The sequence below is a fragment of the Neovison vison genome, chromosome 13, assembly GCF_020171115.1.
Source record: "Neovison vison isolate M4711 chromosome 13, ASM_NN_V1, whole genome shotgun sequence".
Taxonomy (NCBI): domain Eukaryota; kingdom Metazoa; phylum Chordata; class Mammalia; order Carnivora; family Mustelidae; genus Neogale; species Neogale vison.
In genome coordinates this window covers 35,421,698-35,441,845 of record NC_058103.1, presented here as the reverse complement: position 1 = coordinate 35,441,845, position 20,148 = coordinate 35,421,698, and the positions used below count along the sequence as shown (strand labels likewise).

General features: G+C 33.2%; 1 protein-coding gene across 4 annotated transcripts in view; it reads left to right on the top strand.

The window, feature by feature from the left end:
• FUT8 (fucosyltransferase 8) overlaps positions 1-20,148 on the top strand; it is a 318,063-nt gene that overhangs the window by 133,696 nt on the left and 164,219 nt on the right. For all 4 annotated transcript variants that reach the window (XM_044231322.1, XM_044231323.1, XM_044231320.1 and 1 more), the window contains one exon: positions 17,952-18,381. In XM_044231322.1, the coding sequence (XP_044087257.1) occupies positions 18,179-18,381 (203 nt within the window). In that variant the 5' untranslated portion in view covers positions 17,952-18,178. The remainder of the gene's footprint in view (positions 1-17,951; positions 18,382-20,148) is intronic.

The window sequence follows — 20,148 nt, the reverse complement described above, 5'->3', positions numbered from 1 at the left end:
TCTCTTGTAGGCAGCATATAGATGGGTCTTGTTTGTTTGTTTGTTTTTATCCATTTTGACACTCTTAAGTCTTTTGATTGGAGCATTTAGTCCATTTACATTCAAAATTATAATTTTTTTTGAAGATATTTATTCAGAGAGTGTGAGTGGGGGAAGGGGTAAGGCATAAGAGAGAAAATCTCAAGTAGATTGAGCTGTAAGCATGGAGCCCAACATGGGGCTTGATCTCACAACCCTGAAATCATGACCTAAGCCAAAATCAAGAGTTGGATGCTTAACTGACTGAACCACCCAGGTGCCCCCAAAGTAATTATTCATAGATGTGTATATATTGCCGTTTTGTTATTTGTTTTTATTTTTGGAGATTTTCTCTGATCCTTTGTTGTCTTTGATACTTTTAGTCTCTCCTATACACTCAGAGTCCCCTTTATTTCTTGTAGAGGTGGTTTAGTGGTCATGAACCCCTTTATTTATTGTTTGTGTGGCAAACTCTTGTCCTCTCCTATTCTGAATGATAACCTTACTGGATAGAGTATTCTTGGCTACAGATTTTTCCTATTCAGCACTTTGAATATATCCTGCCAGTTCTTTCTGGCTTGTTAGGTTTCTAATGAAAAGTCTCCAGTTAGCCTTATGGGTTTTCCATTGTATGTTATGAATTTCTCTCTTGCTGCTTTTAAGATTTTTTTCTTTGTCACTATATTTTGCAAGTTAAATTACAATATGTCTTGGTCTTGGCCTGCTTTTGTTGATTTTGATTGAAATTCTCTGTGCCTTCCGGATCTGTATGTCTGTTTCCTTCCCCAGATCAGGGAAGTTTTCTGCTATTTCTTGAAATGTATTTTCAGTCCCCTTCTCTCTCTCTCCTTTTGGGACTCCTATAATACAAATGTTACTGCGTTTTATGTAGTTACTGAGTTCTCTATTTTCGTGTTACATAATTCTCTTGTTCAGCTTCATTATTTTCCGTTATTTGGTCTTCTGGACTCTGCAGCTTTGTCATGAATTGGCTTGAATGGAAGTCTTTGGTTTGAAATTATTTTTGGATATATTGCTTTCTGAGCATCTAGTTTTGACATTTCCTGTATATAAAAAGAATAAACATATGAAAATGATTTTGAATCTTGTTTTAATTCTTCTGAGGCTTTTAACTATAGGTATTAAATAAATATATGTACACGGGTAATGTTCATGCATTCAGTTTTTATTTCAATAAATACTAATAAAGGGCATGCTCTGTTTTAGGCATTGTATTCTAAGTCCTTGTTCTACTAGTGCATACCTTTTAGTATTGGAAATAAATAAGCCAGTGAGTTGTGATAGTGAATAATAGAGGATGGTGAATGCTTTTTAAAAAAGATAAGATGTTGTAGCATTCTTGTAGGGTATTGTAGCCATTCTTCTTTCTTGCTTTTAGGGTCCCAGTTTTGTTCTGGAACCTACTCTTAGGGATAAATCCTGATTAGTCAAAGCTATAATGGTAATCCCATCCCACTTTTCAGTGACTGATTTTGTGAGGCACAGGTGAGTCAGTCTTGGATAATAAAATGTGCAGATCTTCTAGGGGAGACGTCTGTCAGTAGTTTCCTCTTCCTTAAGATGAGATGGACTAAAGGAGATTACCAATTGTTCCTTGGTAATGTATGTACCATAATTACATGTAGCTGGGATTGAGACAGCCAACTTGTTCATGAACAATGCTAGCCTTAGCCTTTCAGAAGGATGAAAATAGATTTTTGGAGTGATTAAATAATAACTTTTTGTTTACTGAGAAATTAAAATTTCCTTATTTTTAAAGTTATTTTGAGTTAGATTTTCTCTAACTTGTATCCTAACATGTCATAATTGATAGACACAGTTTATCAGGGCCTGTCTCTGGAAAGAGGCGACATTTATTTAAGTAGAGATATGAATTATAATGGTGAGCCAAAAGAATTATAGTATAGGTGGAAGGAACAGGAAGAATGAAGGTGCCATGAACTTAACAGAAGGCTAGTATACCTACTTCCTAATGACCAAGGGAAAAATAGTAGTAACTAATGCAAATCACCATTACATATATTATTTTATGTAATCTTTACAATTATGTGAGGAGATACTGTTATTCCAATTTTATAGTTGGGTAAACTGCCCATATATTTATAGCCAGTCATTAATTTGAAATGGTTGCTGTTTCTACACTATCATACTGCCAATCAAATATGTATTATGTAATACTGGATAATCATATAAAATAGTAAGGGTATACATTTTATTTGAATTTTTTAGTATTACTACTTTTTGGCAGTTTTAATCTATTCAGGCCAAAGGTACAGATGCCAAGGCCAGATTTTTTGACCCATTTGAATAGTACAAATTAATTGCATCAGTAAACACAGCCTGGTGTGTTATCTTGAATTAAGGTGAGTGAGATACTCCTGATAGAAACCTCATAAATGTGATTATTTGTTTGCAGTTCATTATGAGGAAGATTAATTTCGAAGATATTGGCTGGTTTCAGTGAATTTAAATAGAATATTTTGTGCTTATGTATTCAGGATGCCTAGCATTTTAAATTCATATGTGTGTATACTATGACCTTACCGATAAGCAGTGTGAAAGTATGATAGATGAGTCTGTAAGTAATGAATGAAAATTAAATTTATAGACTTGGTAGGGACTATTTGAAAATTTCCTTTTCTCACTTCTCCTATCCTCCCTTTTCCCCTCCACTGGCTTCTTGTCTCCCCTTCTACTTTCTTCCACTCTGCCTTTATTCTACATTTCAGTTTTCATTCAATAAATACTAATAAAGGGCTTACTCTGTTTTAGGCACTGTGTTCTAAGTCCTTGTTCTACTAGTGCATACCTTTTAGAATTGGAAATAAATAAGCCAGTGAGTAGTGCTAACGAATGATAGAGGATGGTGAGTGCTTTAAAAAAAAAAATTACATTTTTTAAAAATTTCAACTAGCATTAAAGGGCCATTTTAATTTATGATACTCTTCTTACTTGTTTTTTTCCACTTTCTTAGATTAATAAACACAAAACTTCCCTTTTTCCATATGGAGGCTGGACAGTAAGTAGTAGTTTAAATAAATGATATATAACAGTACTTAATTTAAAAATGAATTTAGATCAAATGGGAAGATATTTAAAGTCTTGAGTACATGTTAATCTAGAATTGGATTCTATATGTACAGGGCTTTTAAAATATTTGTACTTCTCTTTTTTTTTTCCCTCCAAGATTTTATTTATTTATTTGAGAGAGAGTACACAAGAGAGTGAGAGAGAGCATGAGTGGGGTGGGGGGGGTAGAGGCAGAAGGAGAGGGAGAAGCAAAACAAAATTCCCATTGAGCAGGGAGCCTGACTTGGGGCTCAATCCCAACTTGAACTGAAGGCAGACACTTAGCCAACTGAGCAACTCCGTGCCCTCTCACCCAAATTTTTGTACATTATAATTGATAACTAGCTTTCTCTAAAAGTTTTATTTATGTTTCCCTTTATCAACCTGATACCTTTAAAATGTAATAGTTACACTTAACTTCTACATTATAGTAATCACTAATTAAATTTGTTGAATAGATTATTTTCTTTTCTGTTGAAATTTTCCATTTCATTTCAGTGAATTACTTCAAGAAGTAGTCTGTAATAGTGATTTGGTTTTCCCTCTTTCCAGTTAAGAAAATAAATTCTTCTAAAGATAACTCTCTGAACTATATATTTTATAATAATAATAACTAGTGTATAATTTAGGGACTCATCATTTGAGTATTTATGATTATTTATTTTGTTTGGAGGAGGTTAGGCTACTAAGAAGACTGAACACAGTTTATGATTTGTTAATTATATTACTAGTTATTTGAGTTGATTCTTAACTATTTTGAAATGATACAAAATACAATTTTTGCATTAACATTTGGATTGAAGTTTATTATATCTAAAAAATAATTACCTTTGGAATTTCTTCATAAAACAATGTGCAGTGATTTGGTGAAAAAACTCATTGAAACTCAAGATGCAAACACATAATTTAGTCATTTAATGAATTAGCAGCACTCAATTATTGACATTCTCAATTACATTAAAAAATGGAGATAGTTTTAAACTTTCTCTTAAAATGTTTTTCAACTGTATTGAAGCATAATTTATATCAATAAAATGTACCCATATTGAGTGTACAGTTAGATGATTTTTCTCAAATACATACCTTCATGTAGCTGTCATTCCTCTTTTTAGTCAATCCCTGGCCCTTTGAAGTGATTTCTTTGGTCTAGAATTTCATATCAATGTGTATGTTTTTTATCCCTGGTGTCATTAGCCTGGCATGTTATTGAGATTGATCTATATTGTATATATTAGTAGTTTGTTCCTTTTTACTGTTGAATAATAACCTATTATATGAATAAGTCACAATTTGTTTATCCATTCATGTGTTGGTAGATACTTGGGTTTTTTCAAAAATTTGGCTCTTATAAATCAGCTGTGAATGTTCTTGTACAAGTCCTTGTATGAACATGTGTTTTCATTTCCCTTATAAATACTTAAGAGTGGAATTGTTGAGTTATATGGCAAATATGTATTTAGCTTTTATGAGACTGTCCAACTTTTTTCCCCCTTTTTTCTTTTCTAGAAAAATTTATGAAAAATTGCTGTTATGTCTTCTATAAATATGTTTGGTAGAATTCACACATAAAGCCATATGAGCCTGGAGTTTTCTTTTGGCAAGATTTATAAGTACAGATTCAACATCTTTAATGGTTATGAGCCTATAGCCTATAGCTATAAATGCTATAGCTATTTAGATTGTCTGTTTCTTTTTGATTGAGCTTTGGTTATTTCTTTTAAGAAATTTGCCAGTTTCAGGTCTGGCTTTGTATTTGTTGACACAAAGTTGTTTACAATATTCCCTTATCATCTTTTTGTAGCATCTGTAGTGATTCTCCCTCTTTCCTTCCTAATTTGGCAACTTGTGTCTTATTTTCCCCCATTGATAAGGTCAGCTGAAATCTCAATTTTATAGGTCTATTCTAGGGGGTTGTTTTTGGTTTTATTGTGTTTATTTCTATTGCTTATCTGTTTTATATTTCATTGGTATTTTGCCTATTTTGAATTTTTACCTATTTCACCAAACTTTCAAATGCTGTCATACCTCTTGAAGGATAATGTAGGAACTTTAAAGTAATATCTTTCCTTTTTCTGCCTGTCATCTTTTATTATTGTCATACGTTTCATGACATTGTTACATATCCCATAATACCTTGTCATTACTTTAGTTTTAAAGATTAAAATTTATTTTAGAAGAAATTAAAATGAGATTTCATTTATATTTACCATATATTTAATATGTCTGTTTGAATCCATTGTTTATATTCACATTTCCATCTATAATCAGCCTGATAAGCATCCTTTTACATATGTCTTTGGTGGTATCTGCTGCCAACAAGTTCTTTCAGCTTTTGTTTTCTGAAAATGTATTTGTTTTGCCTTTATCTTAAAAAAAAAAAAAAAACTTTTTATTTTGGAGTGACTTTAGTCTACGGCCATACCACCCTGAACGCGCCCGATCTCGTCTGATCTCGGAAGCTAAGCAGGGTCGGGCCTGGTTAGTACTTGGATGGAGTGACTTTAGAATTACAGAAAATTTGCAAAGAAAGTATGGAGAATTTCCATATACACTATTCCAAGTTTCCCATCTTACACAGCCATGGTAATTTGTCAAAACAAATAAATTTGTTTTGTGGCACGATATTATTAACTAAACTGCAGATCATATTAGATTTCACCAGTTTTTCCATAGCATCCCTTTCTCTTCTGAGATCTAATCCAGGATATCATGTTGTATATAGTCATTATATCTCCTTGGTCTTCTCAAATCTTTGATAGTTTCTTGTTTGTTTCATGTTTCTTGTTTGTTTCATGTTTTTTAATGATCTTGTTAGTTTTGAAGAGTACATCCCGATCAGTTTGGGTTTGTCTAGTATCTTTCTCATTATTAGAATGGAGTTAGGGGTTTGCAGATGAATATCATAAAGATGATGTACCCTTCTTCAGTACCTTTTAGAATTGTTCCATCATTGTAAAAATTTCCCCTGCAGCCCCTTTCTAATCCACCTTTCCTTGCATCTTTAAGCCTTGGCTACAAATGATCCCTTTTTCTTTTTTTTTTTTTTTAAAGATTTTATTTATTTATTTGACAGACAGAGATCACATAGAGGCAGAGAGGCAGTCAGAGAGAGAGAAGGAAGCAGGCCCCCCCACTGAACAGAGAGCCTCATGCGGGGCTTGATCCCAGGACCCTAGGATCATGACTTGAGCTGAAGGCAGAGACTTTAACCCACCAAGCCACCCAGGTGCCCCAACTGATCCCTTTTTCATCCTAGTTTTCCATCTTTCATTATGTTAAATAAATGAATCACATGATATGCAGGTTTTGATTCTGGCTTCTTTCACTTAGCAAAATATATTAAGATTCATCCATTTTGATGAAACAGTGGGTCAATAGCTCATACCTTTTTTTTTCTTTAAGTGATTTTATTTATTTATTTGACAAAGAGGGAGAGAAATCACAAGCAGGCAGAGAGGCAGGAGAGAGAGAGAGAGGGGAAGCAGGTTGCCTGCTGAGCAGAGAGCCTAATGTGGGGCTCGATCCCAGGACCCTGGGATCATGACCTGAGCCAAAGGCAGATGCTTAACCCACTGAGCCATCCAGGTGCCCCTAGCTCATTCCTTTTTACTGCTGAGCAACATTCCATTGTTTTTGATGTATCAGAGTTAAATTAAAGTCCATCTCAATTTATTCCCCCCATTTTTGCCTATTATATGTAAAACTGCTATAAACATGTAAGTATCAGTTTTATTGAGAACATAAGCTTTCACTTCTCTTGGGTTGATACCTAGGAGTGGCAGTACTGGGTAAATGTAGTTTTAACTTTGAATCCTAAAACTAAAACTTACTTAAGAAAACATAGGAGAAAATGTGACCATGGATTTGGGATTTGTATTTTAGCTATAACACCAAAACTGCAATTATGGAAAAAAAGAATAAATCACATTTCATCAAAAAATTTAAAATCTTCTTTATGTGCAAGACACTGTTAAGAGAATGAAAAGAAAGGTAAGTCACAGATTGGGAGAAAATATTTGAAAAATAACTTATCTGATAAAATATTTGTATCTAGGATAGGGAAAGAATTCTTAAATCTCAACAATAAACAAACACTCTAATATAAAAATGGCAAAAGATCACAATAGACACTTCACCAAAGATGGTATATGGATGGTAAATAAGTATAAGAAAAGATAATCACTTGCTTAATATCAGTTTGTTATTAGGGAAATTGAATGCATATTGAAACTACATCAAGATACCACTCTATAGCTATTTTAATTGCTTTAAAAAATTAGCAATATCGAGTCCTGGAGAGAGTAACAAGAACTCTCATTCATTGCTGGTGATAACTCAGGATGAGCAGCCATTTTGGAGTATAGTGTCAGCTTTTTAAATTTTAAATAAACATACATTTTCCTTAGGACACAACAGTCCCACTTCTAGGTATTTACCCAAGTTAAGTGAAAACTTAAGTTCACAGAAAACCGCTTTTTTAAAAAAAATATTTTTACTGGATAGCAAAGTGTAGTTTGGTCTTTTTTTTTTAAATTTTAATTTCAGCAACTTTAAAAGATGTTGTTTCATTATCCACTAGCTTGTACTTTTTCTAAGAAGCCCCCTGAAATTATTTTTACCATATATGGTAAAAATGATTTTTTTTTTCCATGATTATTTTCCCCCTTTAAATTATGATTTTATTTGTATTTTTAAATACTTTGGAAATTCTGCATGTGCCTAAAACTAAGCATATTTTCAGTGTACATTACTTTAAGTTTAATGTCAGATTTTGTTCTGAGAAGTCCTTTTTCAAGCTGAATGTCAAAATGGGGAAATGCCCATAGATTTTTCCCTGGCCCTGAAGCTAATGATGTAAATTGCTTTCTTGCTAATGATGTTGGATGACATTTATTTGAGTTTTTCACCTAAACAAATTTTTAGTTCATGATGATGGCTACTGTATGATGATACAGCTGTGGGGAAAGCTATAAAATACCATAATGTCTAAAGATAAGTGCTATAAAATGGCTACTTTAAAATTTTCTTTTTTATCAAATCTCCTTCAGATTTTTTTCCTAGATAATTTTATCTTTGGTTAATTTTAAAAAGTTATTATTTATAACTAATGAATCATTGAATACTACATCAAAAACTAATGATGTACTATATGTTGGCTAACGAAACATGCTAAAAATAAATAAATGAATAAATAAATAAAATTGATATGTAATGTATTAGTTTTAGGCATATAACATCATGATTTGATATTTGTGCATATTGTGAAATGACTACCACAATAAGTCTAGTTACCATTTGTCACTTTATGGGTTACAAATTTTCTTTTTCTTGTGATGAGGATTTTTTTTATTGCTCTGTCCTCATGTCCATTGACCTTTTCCTCTATAGTATTTAATCCTGTTCTTTAATCCTTTCCAGAAAATTTTTTAAACTTTCAGCCTTTTTTTTTTTTACTTATAGAAGTTGCATTTTTGTTGTAGTTTTTATTTGTTTTTTTTCAGTATATTGATTTTTTTTTTTAAAGATTTTATTTATTTGACAGAGAGAGAGATCACAAGCAGGTGGAGAGTCAGGCAGAGAGAGAGAGAGAGAAGCAGGCTCCCGCCAAGCAAAGAGCCCGATGTGGGGCTCGATCCCAGGACACTGAGATCATGACCTGAGCCAAAGGCAGCGGCTTAATCCACTGAGCCACCCAGGCGCCCCCAGTATATTGATTTTTTAATATAAATCTTAGTATATATTTTTTGCAATTGTTTTAGTTTCCTTGTCTACCTTCATCACCTCTGTCTTAGGGGTTTGTTTTAAATTGACTGATTTTCTTATTGGCTCTGAGTCACATTTTCCTCCTTTTTGACATCATGGTAAAAACAGTTTTGGGGGTAAAAGTAATTCACAGTTTATTAAACCATATTTCTGTTGATGGGCAATTATTTTTTTCTACTTTGGAGCTATTGCATAAAGTGTTGTGATGAGTAGCTTTGTAAAATGCATTTTGTTCATATGTTAAAACACATCTTGGTATAAATTTCTGCTAGAGGAATTCTCATCAAAAGGGATGTTTTTACAGAAATATTTGATGTATAATGCCATATTTCCCTTTGCATAGTGTATAAGCGTATACATACTTGTATTAAATGAATGCTGAATTATTTTTGAGATTAGAAGACCATCTTCTTATGAACATCGTTCATAGCAGAACAAGTCTTTGTTCTGACTTGTAGTCAGTTAGTTCTGTAGAATATTGTTATATCCTCGACTTTTGCCCTTAGCATTAAAGTGAAGCCACTTGAATGTGATTCTTGGAAACATCATTTCCACATAGTCAGATGCTAAAGGAAGTAGCTTTGGTCATTTTCTTGTTAGATATAAGAACAGTCAATTTGACAGTTATAAGTGGTACTGCATTTGTTGTTTTTCACAGAATGATTAAACTATTTGTGTTTTTTTTTTTTAAAAGATTTTATTTATTTATTTGACAGAGAGAAATCACAAGTAGATGCAGAGGCAGGCAGAGAGAGAGAGAGGGAAGCAGGCTCCCTGCCGAGCAGAGACCCCGATGCGGGACTCGATCCCAGGACCCCGAGATCATGACCTGAGCCGAAGGCAGCGGCTTAACCCACTGAGCCACCCAGGCGCCCCACTAGTTTTTAAAATCAGTTGGTATAGTTTATATTCAGTTTCTCACTGTATCACTTCAGTATGTTAGCTTCTGCAAGAAGAGGCTTTTTTGAGGTTGTATCTGTGAAATTACAACCCTTTGCAATTAGAATCCTCTAGAATATCACCTCTTGAGGGCAGAGATTCTCATTTGTCTTATTCATTGGTACAACTCCAGTGCCTAGGACAGAGTCTTTTATAGGATAGGAACTTACTAAGTATTTTTCGAATGAATGAGTGAGTGATTCATGGTGCTGTATAAAATTAGGTGAAGTACATGGTAAATTTGTTCCACATGTTGTCCCTTACAAATGTTGATTAAAACCACATATATATTTTAAAATAAATAGAGCATAATGTATAAATCGCTACACTAAGTGAAGTAACTTATTTAGAAGGTAAACTACTCATGCCATCTCTCAGATGTGCTCCCTTCTTTACTGCAGCTATGAAACTTTCCCCTGTCTTCTCAAGATACTAAATTCTCTCCTCTCAGAAATCCTAGAGTGGTGATCTATATCATATATCTTATGTATATCCTTTCTGTTTTGTATTTTGAATTATGATTTAATTTTTATCATGTTTCTGAATTTTTATACTTATTATTTTCTAAATATTATAAATTTCTATAATTATTTTCTATAATTGTTTTCTGTTTTCTATAATTTTCTAAATTTTATACTTATTTTTGTTTTCTAAATTGTTACTCTGGGGAAATGTTATACTTAATGAGATGATGGAAATGTTCTATATCTGCACCATTCATAATGGTAGCCATCGGCACAAGTGGCTATTGAACATTTGAAATGTGGCTATTGTGACTGAGAATAAATATTTAACGTTAATTCTAGTTTAAGTAGTTCCATGTGGCAAGTAATTATTGAAGCAGACAGCACAGCTCTAGGGCTTATGATATACATTTTTAACTTATCAATCTAATGTGCAGTGAGAAGTTTACTACAGTGTACTTCATTTAACTGTTTCTTTTTTAATAGTGCAGTTTTGCTGACACAGAGTATTTTTCAGCATTTGTTTTTTCCTGGAAATGACTGTTTTTAAAAGATATTTTCGGGGCACCTGGGTGGCTCAGTGGGTTAATCCTCTGCCTTCAGCTCAGGTCATGATCCCAGGGTCCTGGGATGCAGTCCCACATCAGGCTCCCTGCTCAGCAGGGAACCTGCTTCCCCCTCTCTCTCTGCCTGCCTCTCTGTCAGCTTGTGACATCTCTCTCTCTCTGTGTCAAATAAATTAAAAAAAAAAAAAGATATTTTCACTGATTATAATTTGACACTATTCCCACTCCCTTCCCCTCTACTCAGTATTTTTAAAACTGTTGCTTCATTGTCTTCTGGCTAACGTTGTTTCTGACAGGAGATGTGTTCTCATTCTCTGTTTATCTGTATGTAATTTTTCCCCCAGCTGCCCATAAGATTTTCTATCTTTGTTTTCAGCAGCTTTCCCTACATTTTAAATTTATCCTACTAGTAGTTCTCTGCATTTCTTGGATTTGTGGTTTATCATCCATTGATTGTAGAAAATATATTTTCTGCCTCATTTTCTCTCCTCTCTTTCTGGAACTCTTGTTATATATGTTTTAGATCATTTGATAATCAGTACTCCCACAGATTTTGAATTCCTTTTTTTTTTTTCTGACAGTCTTTTTTTTTTTTTTTTCCCTTTTCGAGCTTTATTTTGGATAGTATCTAATGTCCTCTTGTCATGTTTGTTGATTAGTTTTAACTTTTGTCCAGTTTTCTGATAAGCCTGTTGGAGTTCCTCTGATATTTTATTTTTGTTAATTTGGCATTTTTATCTGCTGAATCCTCCATCTGTTCATGTATGTTGTCCATACTTTAGACTTTTTAATATATTGGTTATAATTATTCCGAATTTTCTGTCTGATAGTTCTAACATCTATTTCATTATGGGACTGGTTCTGGTGTGCTTGCTTTATCTCTTAAAAATGGTTTGTTATTTCTTGTTTTTTTTTTATGTGTCTCGTGATTTTTTATTGCATGCCAGACATTATAAGTACAGAGCTGTAAAGACTGAGGTCAATAGTATTTATGCCCAGAAATGGGTATTTTTCTTTTTGAGAAATTGTTTATGATCTGATTGTTTATATATGGATGGGGATGGAGTCATTCTAGTCAGTGATTTTCGTTGTTGTTGTTTTTGCAATTGTTACCTTACCTTCACTGAGTCAGAGACTTAAAATTCTTGGAGTAGTGGAATGCTGTTACCTCATTCTTAGCATGAGGCCGGGACTGCTAAGATTGCTCAGTATTCTAGTCATCCTTAGCCTTTACTATGTCTTGGATGGCTGCCTCACAAGATAATCTCTTTCAGTGTTCTTTCTAATTTTTTATTAGTAGCTGGAGAGTGTGAAGTTTATTTTGTCTTTCTTGAAAGAATTTTGAATTTTGTTTTGCTAGGCATTTAATTTACTTTTAGATCACCTTGATCCTTTTGTAGCTTGTTTTTAAGTTTTGTTCTAGCTTTCCTTAGCCTCTTCTTAATTCTATGGCTAGAGTCATTAAACTCTGGCTTATGAGCTAAATATGGTCCATAGCCTGTTTTTGTATGGCTTTTGAGGTAAGAATGGATTTTACATTCTTAAAGGGCTGTAAAGAAACAAAAATAACAGTGAAAAATATGTGATAAAGACTGTATGTATCTCACGTAGCTTATGATATTTATTATCCTGCTCTTTCGAGAAAAGTTTCTGATCCCTGCTCTAGGGCTTACTTAACCCTAACTTCTTTTTTTTAAAAAACTTATTTGCTTTTTATTTTCTTTTTAAAAATTATTAATATATAATGTATTATTTGTTTCAGGGGTACAGGTCTTTGATTCATCAGTCTTACACAACACACACCTTCCCCAATGTCTATCACCCAGGTACCCCATCCCCTCAGTGTCCTCCCCTCCAGCAACTCTCAGTTTGTTTCCTAAGATTAAGTCTTTTAAGGTTTGTCTCCCTCTCTGGTTTTGTCTTGTTTCATTTTTTTTCCTCTTTTCTTCTGTAATTCTCTGCCTTGTTTCTTAAATTCTGCATATCAGAGAGATCATATGATAATTGTATTTCTCTGATTGACTTACTTATGTGTTAGCATAATACCCTCTAGTTCCATCCATGTCGTTGCAAATGGCAAGATATCAATATTTGATGGCTACGTAATATTCCATTATATATATATACCAACCACTTCTAAGATGTTTTATTTCTTGGCTTTCTGCTGAATGCACCAGGTTTTCTATGTGGCATTTTCATTGTTTTTGGTTGGAACTCATAGGTTTTCCCCTTTTTACAATTCTGAGACATATTCACTTTTCAGTTACCTAGTATTTATTTTTTCTTGATAATTTTTCTTTGTGAGCCTCATAAAGTCTTATACATGCAGAGCTTAGTATCCTATATACATTTTTGGATCCTTTTCTCTGGGCAGCTCCCTCCTCTTCAATATATTGACTTATAGATGTTCTTCTCCTTAAACTTCTTAACTTTAGTGTCTAACATCACTTCGGGAAGACAGCTTTGCTTTGCCTGGGTTCTCCACTTTTGTGTTGGTGTTCAGTAAATTTTAGGCAGAAAGCTGGAGTGATTATAGGATTTACCTTTGATTGTTAACCTTATCTCAGACATCACAGTGTTGTCTAGCTATTGCCCAATCTTGAAAACAGATTTTCTAAATATTTACATTTTCTAGTGAGCGCAAGTCTAGTACCAGTTACTCTTTCATGGTTAAAAGTAGAATGCTGGTTGGCAAACAATAAAAATGCCTTTAGTCTTCCAATATAGCATTAAACTAATAATTATAATTTTATTTATTGAACTATTTATTTGTTCTAAATTGAGTTTAGTTTTTATAGTATTTGTAAGATGTGTTAGCAGGATATATAAGAAAATGTGATTGATTAAGTTCTGTCTGGCATCTTGAACGCCCACTCAGTGCCTTAGATTTTGTACAGCTTGCTGGGGACAGAAAGAATAACACATGAACTGATGACCAGGCACTCAGCCCCAGTAGGAAGTAGGCACATATACTATTTATCTATTGTTATGTAACAAATCACCCTAAGACTAAGTGATTTAAAAACAATTGTTATTTGTTGCTTAAGAATCTGGGCATGGCTTAGCTAGATCTTCTGGCTATGGTCTTTCAAAAGCCTGAAATCAAAATGTGGGCCAAGTTTCAGTCACATCAAGACTTGACTGGTGCAGAATCCATTTCCAAGCTTACTCATATGGTCGTCGGCAGATTCTGTTCCATTCCCCATGGGCCTTTTCCTATGGCAGCTTCAGAGTAACGAGAGAATAAGCAAGGTAGAAGTATCAGTCTTCTGTAACCTTATCTCAGAAGTGAAATCATATCACTTTTGCTAACACATATCTATTTAAGAAGGGAAACACTAGGTCCAGCCCACACTCAGGAGAAGGAGATTACACAAGGCAGGAGTACAGGACACGGGGATTCTTGGCAGCCATTTTAGGAACTGCCTTTAATAATACGTGGTATATAAATTATGTAAAATGTTATAAATGGGTCTATAAAATAACAGCATTATTATATGTAGCATAATAATAGTTTGCTACTGGTATGCTAACTGCTTCCTATGGATGGTTTTATCTAAGGTTTTTCTAGTAGTCTATGGGAAAGGTAGTATGTATTATATCCATTTTACAGATAAAGAAATTGAACTTGAGTATGGATACCTTACTGTGATGTAGCAGAGCAAAGATTCTAGTCCAGGCTTTGCCTATTCTATATTTATATTTTTAATCTCCATATCTTATTAACATTAAAATACTATGACCTTTTATTGAGCACCTCTTATGTGCCAAGCAATATAAGTACATTATATATTAACACCATTTAAGCCTCACAGTAACTTTATTAAAGCTCTCAGTTTTACTGATTATATACTTTAGCTTTCAGATTCAAGAAATTACTTTGAAAAATTACATATATTTTATATTTCAGAGACATTAAGCAAATATAACCCAAAGATTCTCTGTAAATACAAAGAACAAAACCAAAAACCATTTAAATATCTACTACCCTAAAAAAAAGTGGTATCACTAATTAAATTTGTGGAAGAAAGCCTGCCACATGTCAATCCATTTAATATTCTGCAATATATACATGCATGTATATGTATATACATATATATACATATATATGTATTCTGCTGATGAAAGGTGGTATGTGAATCTCAAACAGGAATGAGTTTATAAATACTTAAAAATAGCCCGCTCCTAGAAGAAATCTCAACAAACACTGCTGTATAAATTTTAGTTAGAAATTAGTTCATGTAGTTAATGTTGAAATATTTTTACCAATAAATTTGAAACATTTTCACTAATAAATTTTTTCACAGATAAATTGAGTGGTTTTCATATCAAGATCTGTACATACTTTCTTCAGTCATCCCATTGTCTTTGCAAAATGAATCTTTTAGATGAAGAAAATAAGACAAAGTAAAGAGAAATTATTTTCTTATGGTTGAAGGGTACCATAAGTTGATATTATGGTCTTTTAGACCAGTTTATTTTAATTATTTGAGAGTATATTGTAAGGTATGTGTTGACAATAGTAAATCCTAAAGCTTATGGATGACTTTATTTTTTAACCATTTTCCTTATAGTAATAGTACTCTCTTACTTTCTACATTCAGATTTGCTTTCTTAAGTGGGGCATAAAATGCAGTTGAAGCTGATGTGCATGAATACTAATATGACATATTAGTATATGTCATGTGTGACATCCTTCACTCATTCATTCACTTATTTATTTATTTATTCAAAAATGTTTCTAGTACCTACTAAGTGCCAGGCACTACTCTAAATGTTGGGATACATCAGTGAACAAAATGGATAAAAGTCATAGAGTTTACATTTTGACAGGCATGGTTCAAATAATGGGATGCTGCTGTTAATTAAGAAAATGACAAGGTTTTGCTCCTATAATAATTTTCAGTATATTTTTACAACTCCTGTAATATGTAGTAATTTAATATTTTGGTTATTTCTGATGGTAGTTTATAACAATTTAAAGTATTTTGTATAACAACTTTATGTTTCTATAGACTTTTGTTTCTGTTTGAGTTGAGTTATATTTTTGCTGGCTTTGAATATTATAATTTTAATAAAATGTTACAGTAAATCTTTTTTTTTATTTAAATGATTCTTTTTTAGAAAGCTGTCTTTTCTTTTGTTTATCACAGTTATCTTTCTAAGCTAACTGTTACTATGAAGGCAAAGATTAAAAAATTTTAAATCTTGGGGCACCTGGGTGACTTAGTCATTTGAGCATCCAGCTCTTGGTTTCAGCACAGATCATGATCTCAGGGTCCTGAGATAAAGCCCTGCATGAGTCTGTACTCAGCATGAAGTCTGCTTGGGATTTTCTCCCTTTCCCTTCTCCTCCCACCCTCCACTCCCATGTGCGTGCATGCTCTCTCTCAAATAAATAAATAAAATCTTTTTTTAAAAATTTAATATCTTATTGGTATAGCTTAGAATTAACTAGACTTCTTTATAGTTTTTTTTTGCATATGTTATAACAGCAATTTACAGTGTTATATATATTGTCACAGACAGTATTAACTTAAATGTTAATAGTTAAGCTTCTTTTGTTGAGTTACTGAATTAAGTCCACCCCTTAGGCCTTTAGACTGGATTTATTTGTTCATTTATTTTTTTAATTTGCTTTTTTAATCAGGAAGCCCTGAATATCTGCTTTTTTTCCATATATGACATCTTATGACTGGTCTTTGACCCTGAAATGTTAAATAGTCCTTAATTCTTATGTTTTATTGAATAGAGGAGGTTACCTGAGATTAGAGGAACAGGGTTTTGGGCAAGGATTTTGAGAGGGGTCACTAACAAGAATGTTCTCAATAGGCTTAAGCATAGTTATTAAAACAACAGACAAAATGCCAAGTTTTCTTTTGGATTATTGCCTTTTTAGTTGGTTTTCAAACAATTCTCAGTGAGTACAATTCTTTTCATTGTGTGTTTTAACTAGTGTAAACCAGTAACAATGAAGAAAATAGCATAGGAATAGGAAGGAAATAGAACACTTGTTTGAAGAGATTTCCTTTTCTTTGAATACTTGGGCACTTAAAAACAGCTGAGATCTGAGGTTCAAAAATAGGAAAATAACAGCTCTGTACTAATTTTTGAGGCCTTTTCTCCAACTTTTCTGTCTAATCTTTAATAACTGCTTAATTAATGCTCAAATGCTCATCACATTCAGTCTTCCATATAGAACCTATTTCTTATCTTTTCTCTTTTTTGCAAGGAACTCTGTGCCTGGAGATACAACTTCTCTTACATAGTTCCGGAACTATCAAATGGCGTTAAAATTATATCTTTGCCTACAATTTTTTTCTTTGCAGAATAAACTGTTCTGTTTCTAAAGGGAATTCTAAGCCTGATGCTGAGGTGACAGATGAAACCCACAGCCTAGCCTGAGAAAACATTTGCATGTGTAACTTAAGATGCACAGTGACTAAGATATAACTGGTATAGACTTATGTTGCAGTTATTGGTATTTTTTAAATAAATTCAAGGAAGGGATAATCTAGCCTAATCTATAAGAACCCTTGCTTGTGATATTTGGAGTAGTTACCAGCTGCTTAATGGATGCCATAACCTTTGCTTAGCTAATATACATGTCACTTTTAGAATTTTATCAGTGACAATTTGCCTGTCACCTACAGAGTTAAGTAGTAGTATCATGGCAGCTGAGCAGTGAGATGGAGGGAGATAGAACTGAGATCTTATGAGAATGAGAACATGTTTCTGCTTGAGATAATGGAAACATTGGGTCAAATATGTATATAATTTGTTTGGTTTTGATTGCTTATTCAAAGATACAATCTTTTGATCTCTATGTATTATCTTTTACACAATGATGTAAGAAGGAAAAGTGATGATGGCACTTAGAGGACTTCCAAGCTTAGAGCTAATTAATTTGTCTGGTGGAGCCCTGGTATACATGGGTGATTTCATATGCAAATGTAAAAGCTTTTGCTTTTTTACTTATTATTAGGTTGTTAGATTATTTGCCAGCCTATTGACCAGTTAAAACCAATGTTTCCTTTAACTCCATGAATCTCAGCATATGCTACTTTGTGTATCCTAAATAATTTAAATACATTTCTTACTCTTTCCACAGCATGTAGAGTCCATGAAGCACAGGACAATAAAGCTTCCTACTCATAGCACCAGGAAGATCTCTTTGAAAGATTCACTACAGGACTGCCAGAGACAACGAGTTTGTCTGAAGCATCATGTGTTGAAAGAACAGAAGGCAACCACTTTTGCACTAACTAGAAACAGAGTTATGATGTTTTCAATTCTTTGAGCTCCAGGAAGCCAGGGGAGTGAGTTGAAAATCTGAAAATGCGGCCATGGACTGGTTCCTGGCGTTGGATTATGCTCATTCTTTTTGCCTGGGGGACCTTGCTATTTTATATAGGTGGTCACTTGGTACGAGATAATGACCACCCTGATCACTCTAGCCGAGAACTGTCCAAGATTCTGGCAAAGCTTGAACGCTTAAAACAGCAAAATGAAGACTTGAGGCGAATGGCTGAATCTCTCCGGTAGGTTCTAAAAAATTGAAGGAAGAGACCTGTAACTTTGTTTTTAGTTGCAGGCCTTTATGCATCTAATAAAAAATACTTAATGATTTCTTTAAACTGCTATTTTTGCAGAAATTTAAATATTTTAGTGACATACTTCTTATACCAATGATATCTCTGTATATTTAACATAGAGAATTTTTCAAGGGTCAAATCTTATTTTACATATGAATTTTCATATAGAAAAACCATGCCATTTAATTTGTTTTTATATTTCATTTATAGTTATCTTCAGCGTTTTGATAATTTTGATACATTAAATATAAATTTTTTATGATTTAAATTAGCGGATATTAAAATTTTTATTGTATGGACAATAACAAAGACATTTATAATACTTGAGAGGCTGAGTTAGTCTATAACTTACTGAAATGGAGAAACAAAAATTCATTGCCAAAACAGCTGGATCTGGAATCTAGGGAATTGTTGCTGTTGCTACTTCTAATCTGTTAAAAAATGTGATGTATATGTTAGAAGGCATCAACTGTTTTGAAAAATAAAATCTTGTATTTTCAGGGAAAAAATAATTCTTAAATTCTAATTTCTCTGCTTTATATATGAAGGTAATTATACTATTTAGCGCTTGCTGTTTCTCAAGCTAGAGTTTGAAGATTTGAGGTAAAGAGTTGTCATTACTCTAGAGGTAGTAATTGACCCTAAGGGAAGTAGTGTAGAGAAAAAGCACAGAGTTCATTTCTTTTTGAGTAACAAATGAAGGAGTGGACATGAAAACATCTAGTTGTGCTTTGGGCATTCGGAATAGATGGGAAAGGAGAGAGGGACAGTGCTTGATTGTGGAAGCTGAGGAGCATTCTCTGAAGGAAGAATATAGTTGACAGTGTCACATACTCTTGAGGCTTTAGAGAAGACTTCTCTGCTTCTCTCATTCCCTCACATCCCTTCCACCGCTGCCCTTGCACTCTTTCTTTAGAACTTCTTTCTCTCAACTTTTTTCTTCATCATAATATTATTTTGGCCCTTTTATGTCCTATGAAAGACAAAGCTAGGTGTTAAGAATTTTATACAATGAATCAAAAATTATTCCTGTCATTTGTAGTAGTACGATGTGATAAAATATAAGGTAACCAGGGATTAGAAAGTGGACAGATAATTTCTTGAATTTATATATCATGTTATTTCCTTTTGGGTGGGAGCTTGGGAGTATCATGGAGAAAGTTGGTCTTTCATTCAAATCTCACTCGATGATTTGTTATGAGATTCAAAGATTGATAGTTTTAGAGGTAGTGTAATAGCTGTCACTGATGGAGAGTTTATCATATGCCAGGTACTGTGCCAAGGGCTTTGCATGGATTATCTCATTGAATTTCATAAATTTCCTTATGAGTTGCTGGTACTGTTTTCCTAAATGATTTTACAGATGAGGAATCAAAGGAATATTAAGAAATTTAACTTTTCCCAAGGTTATACTTTTACAAGTGGTGGAGCTTACTTTGTATCCTGGCAATAGGACTCAAAAGCCCAGACTTTGATGAGGTGTATTGCCTCTGTGAAGAGAAACGAGAGAGAAGTCAATGATTCAGAAATATCAACTTTAAGTCTCATGTAAGAGATCATCAAGAGTAGCTGCTGTGTTAGTTGTTTTTGGAGTGTGCTTTAATTATAGTAAAATCTTGTTCTACATCCTGGGATTTTTGCTCCTTGGGAAAGATTTTTCTTTTTAACAATTCAGGCTCATAAATTATTTATTATTTTCTCCTCATTCCAACT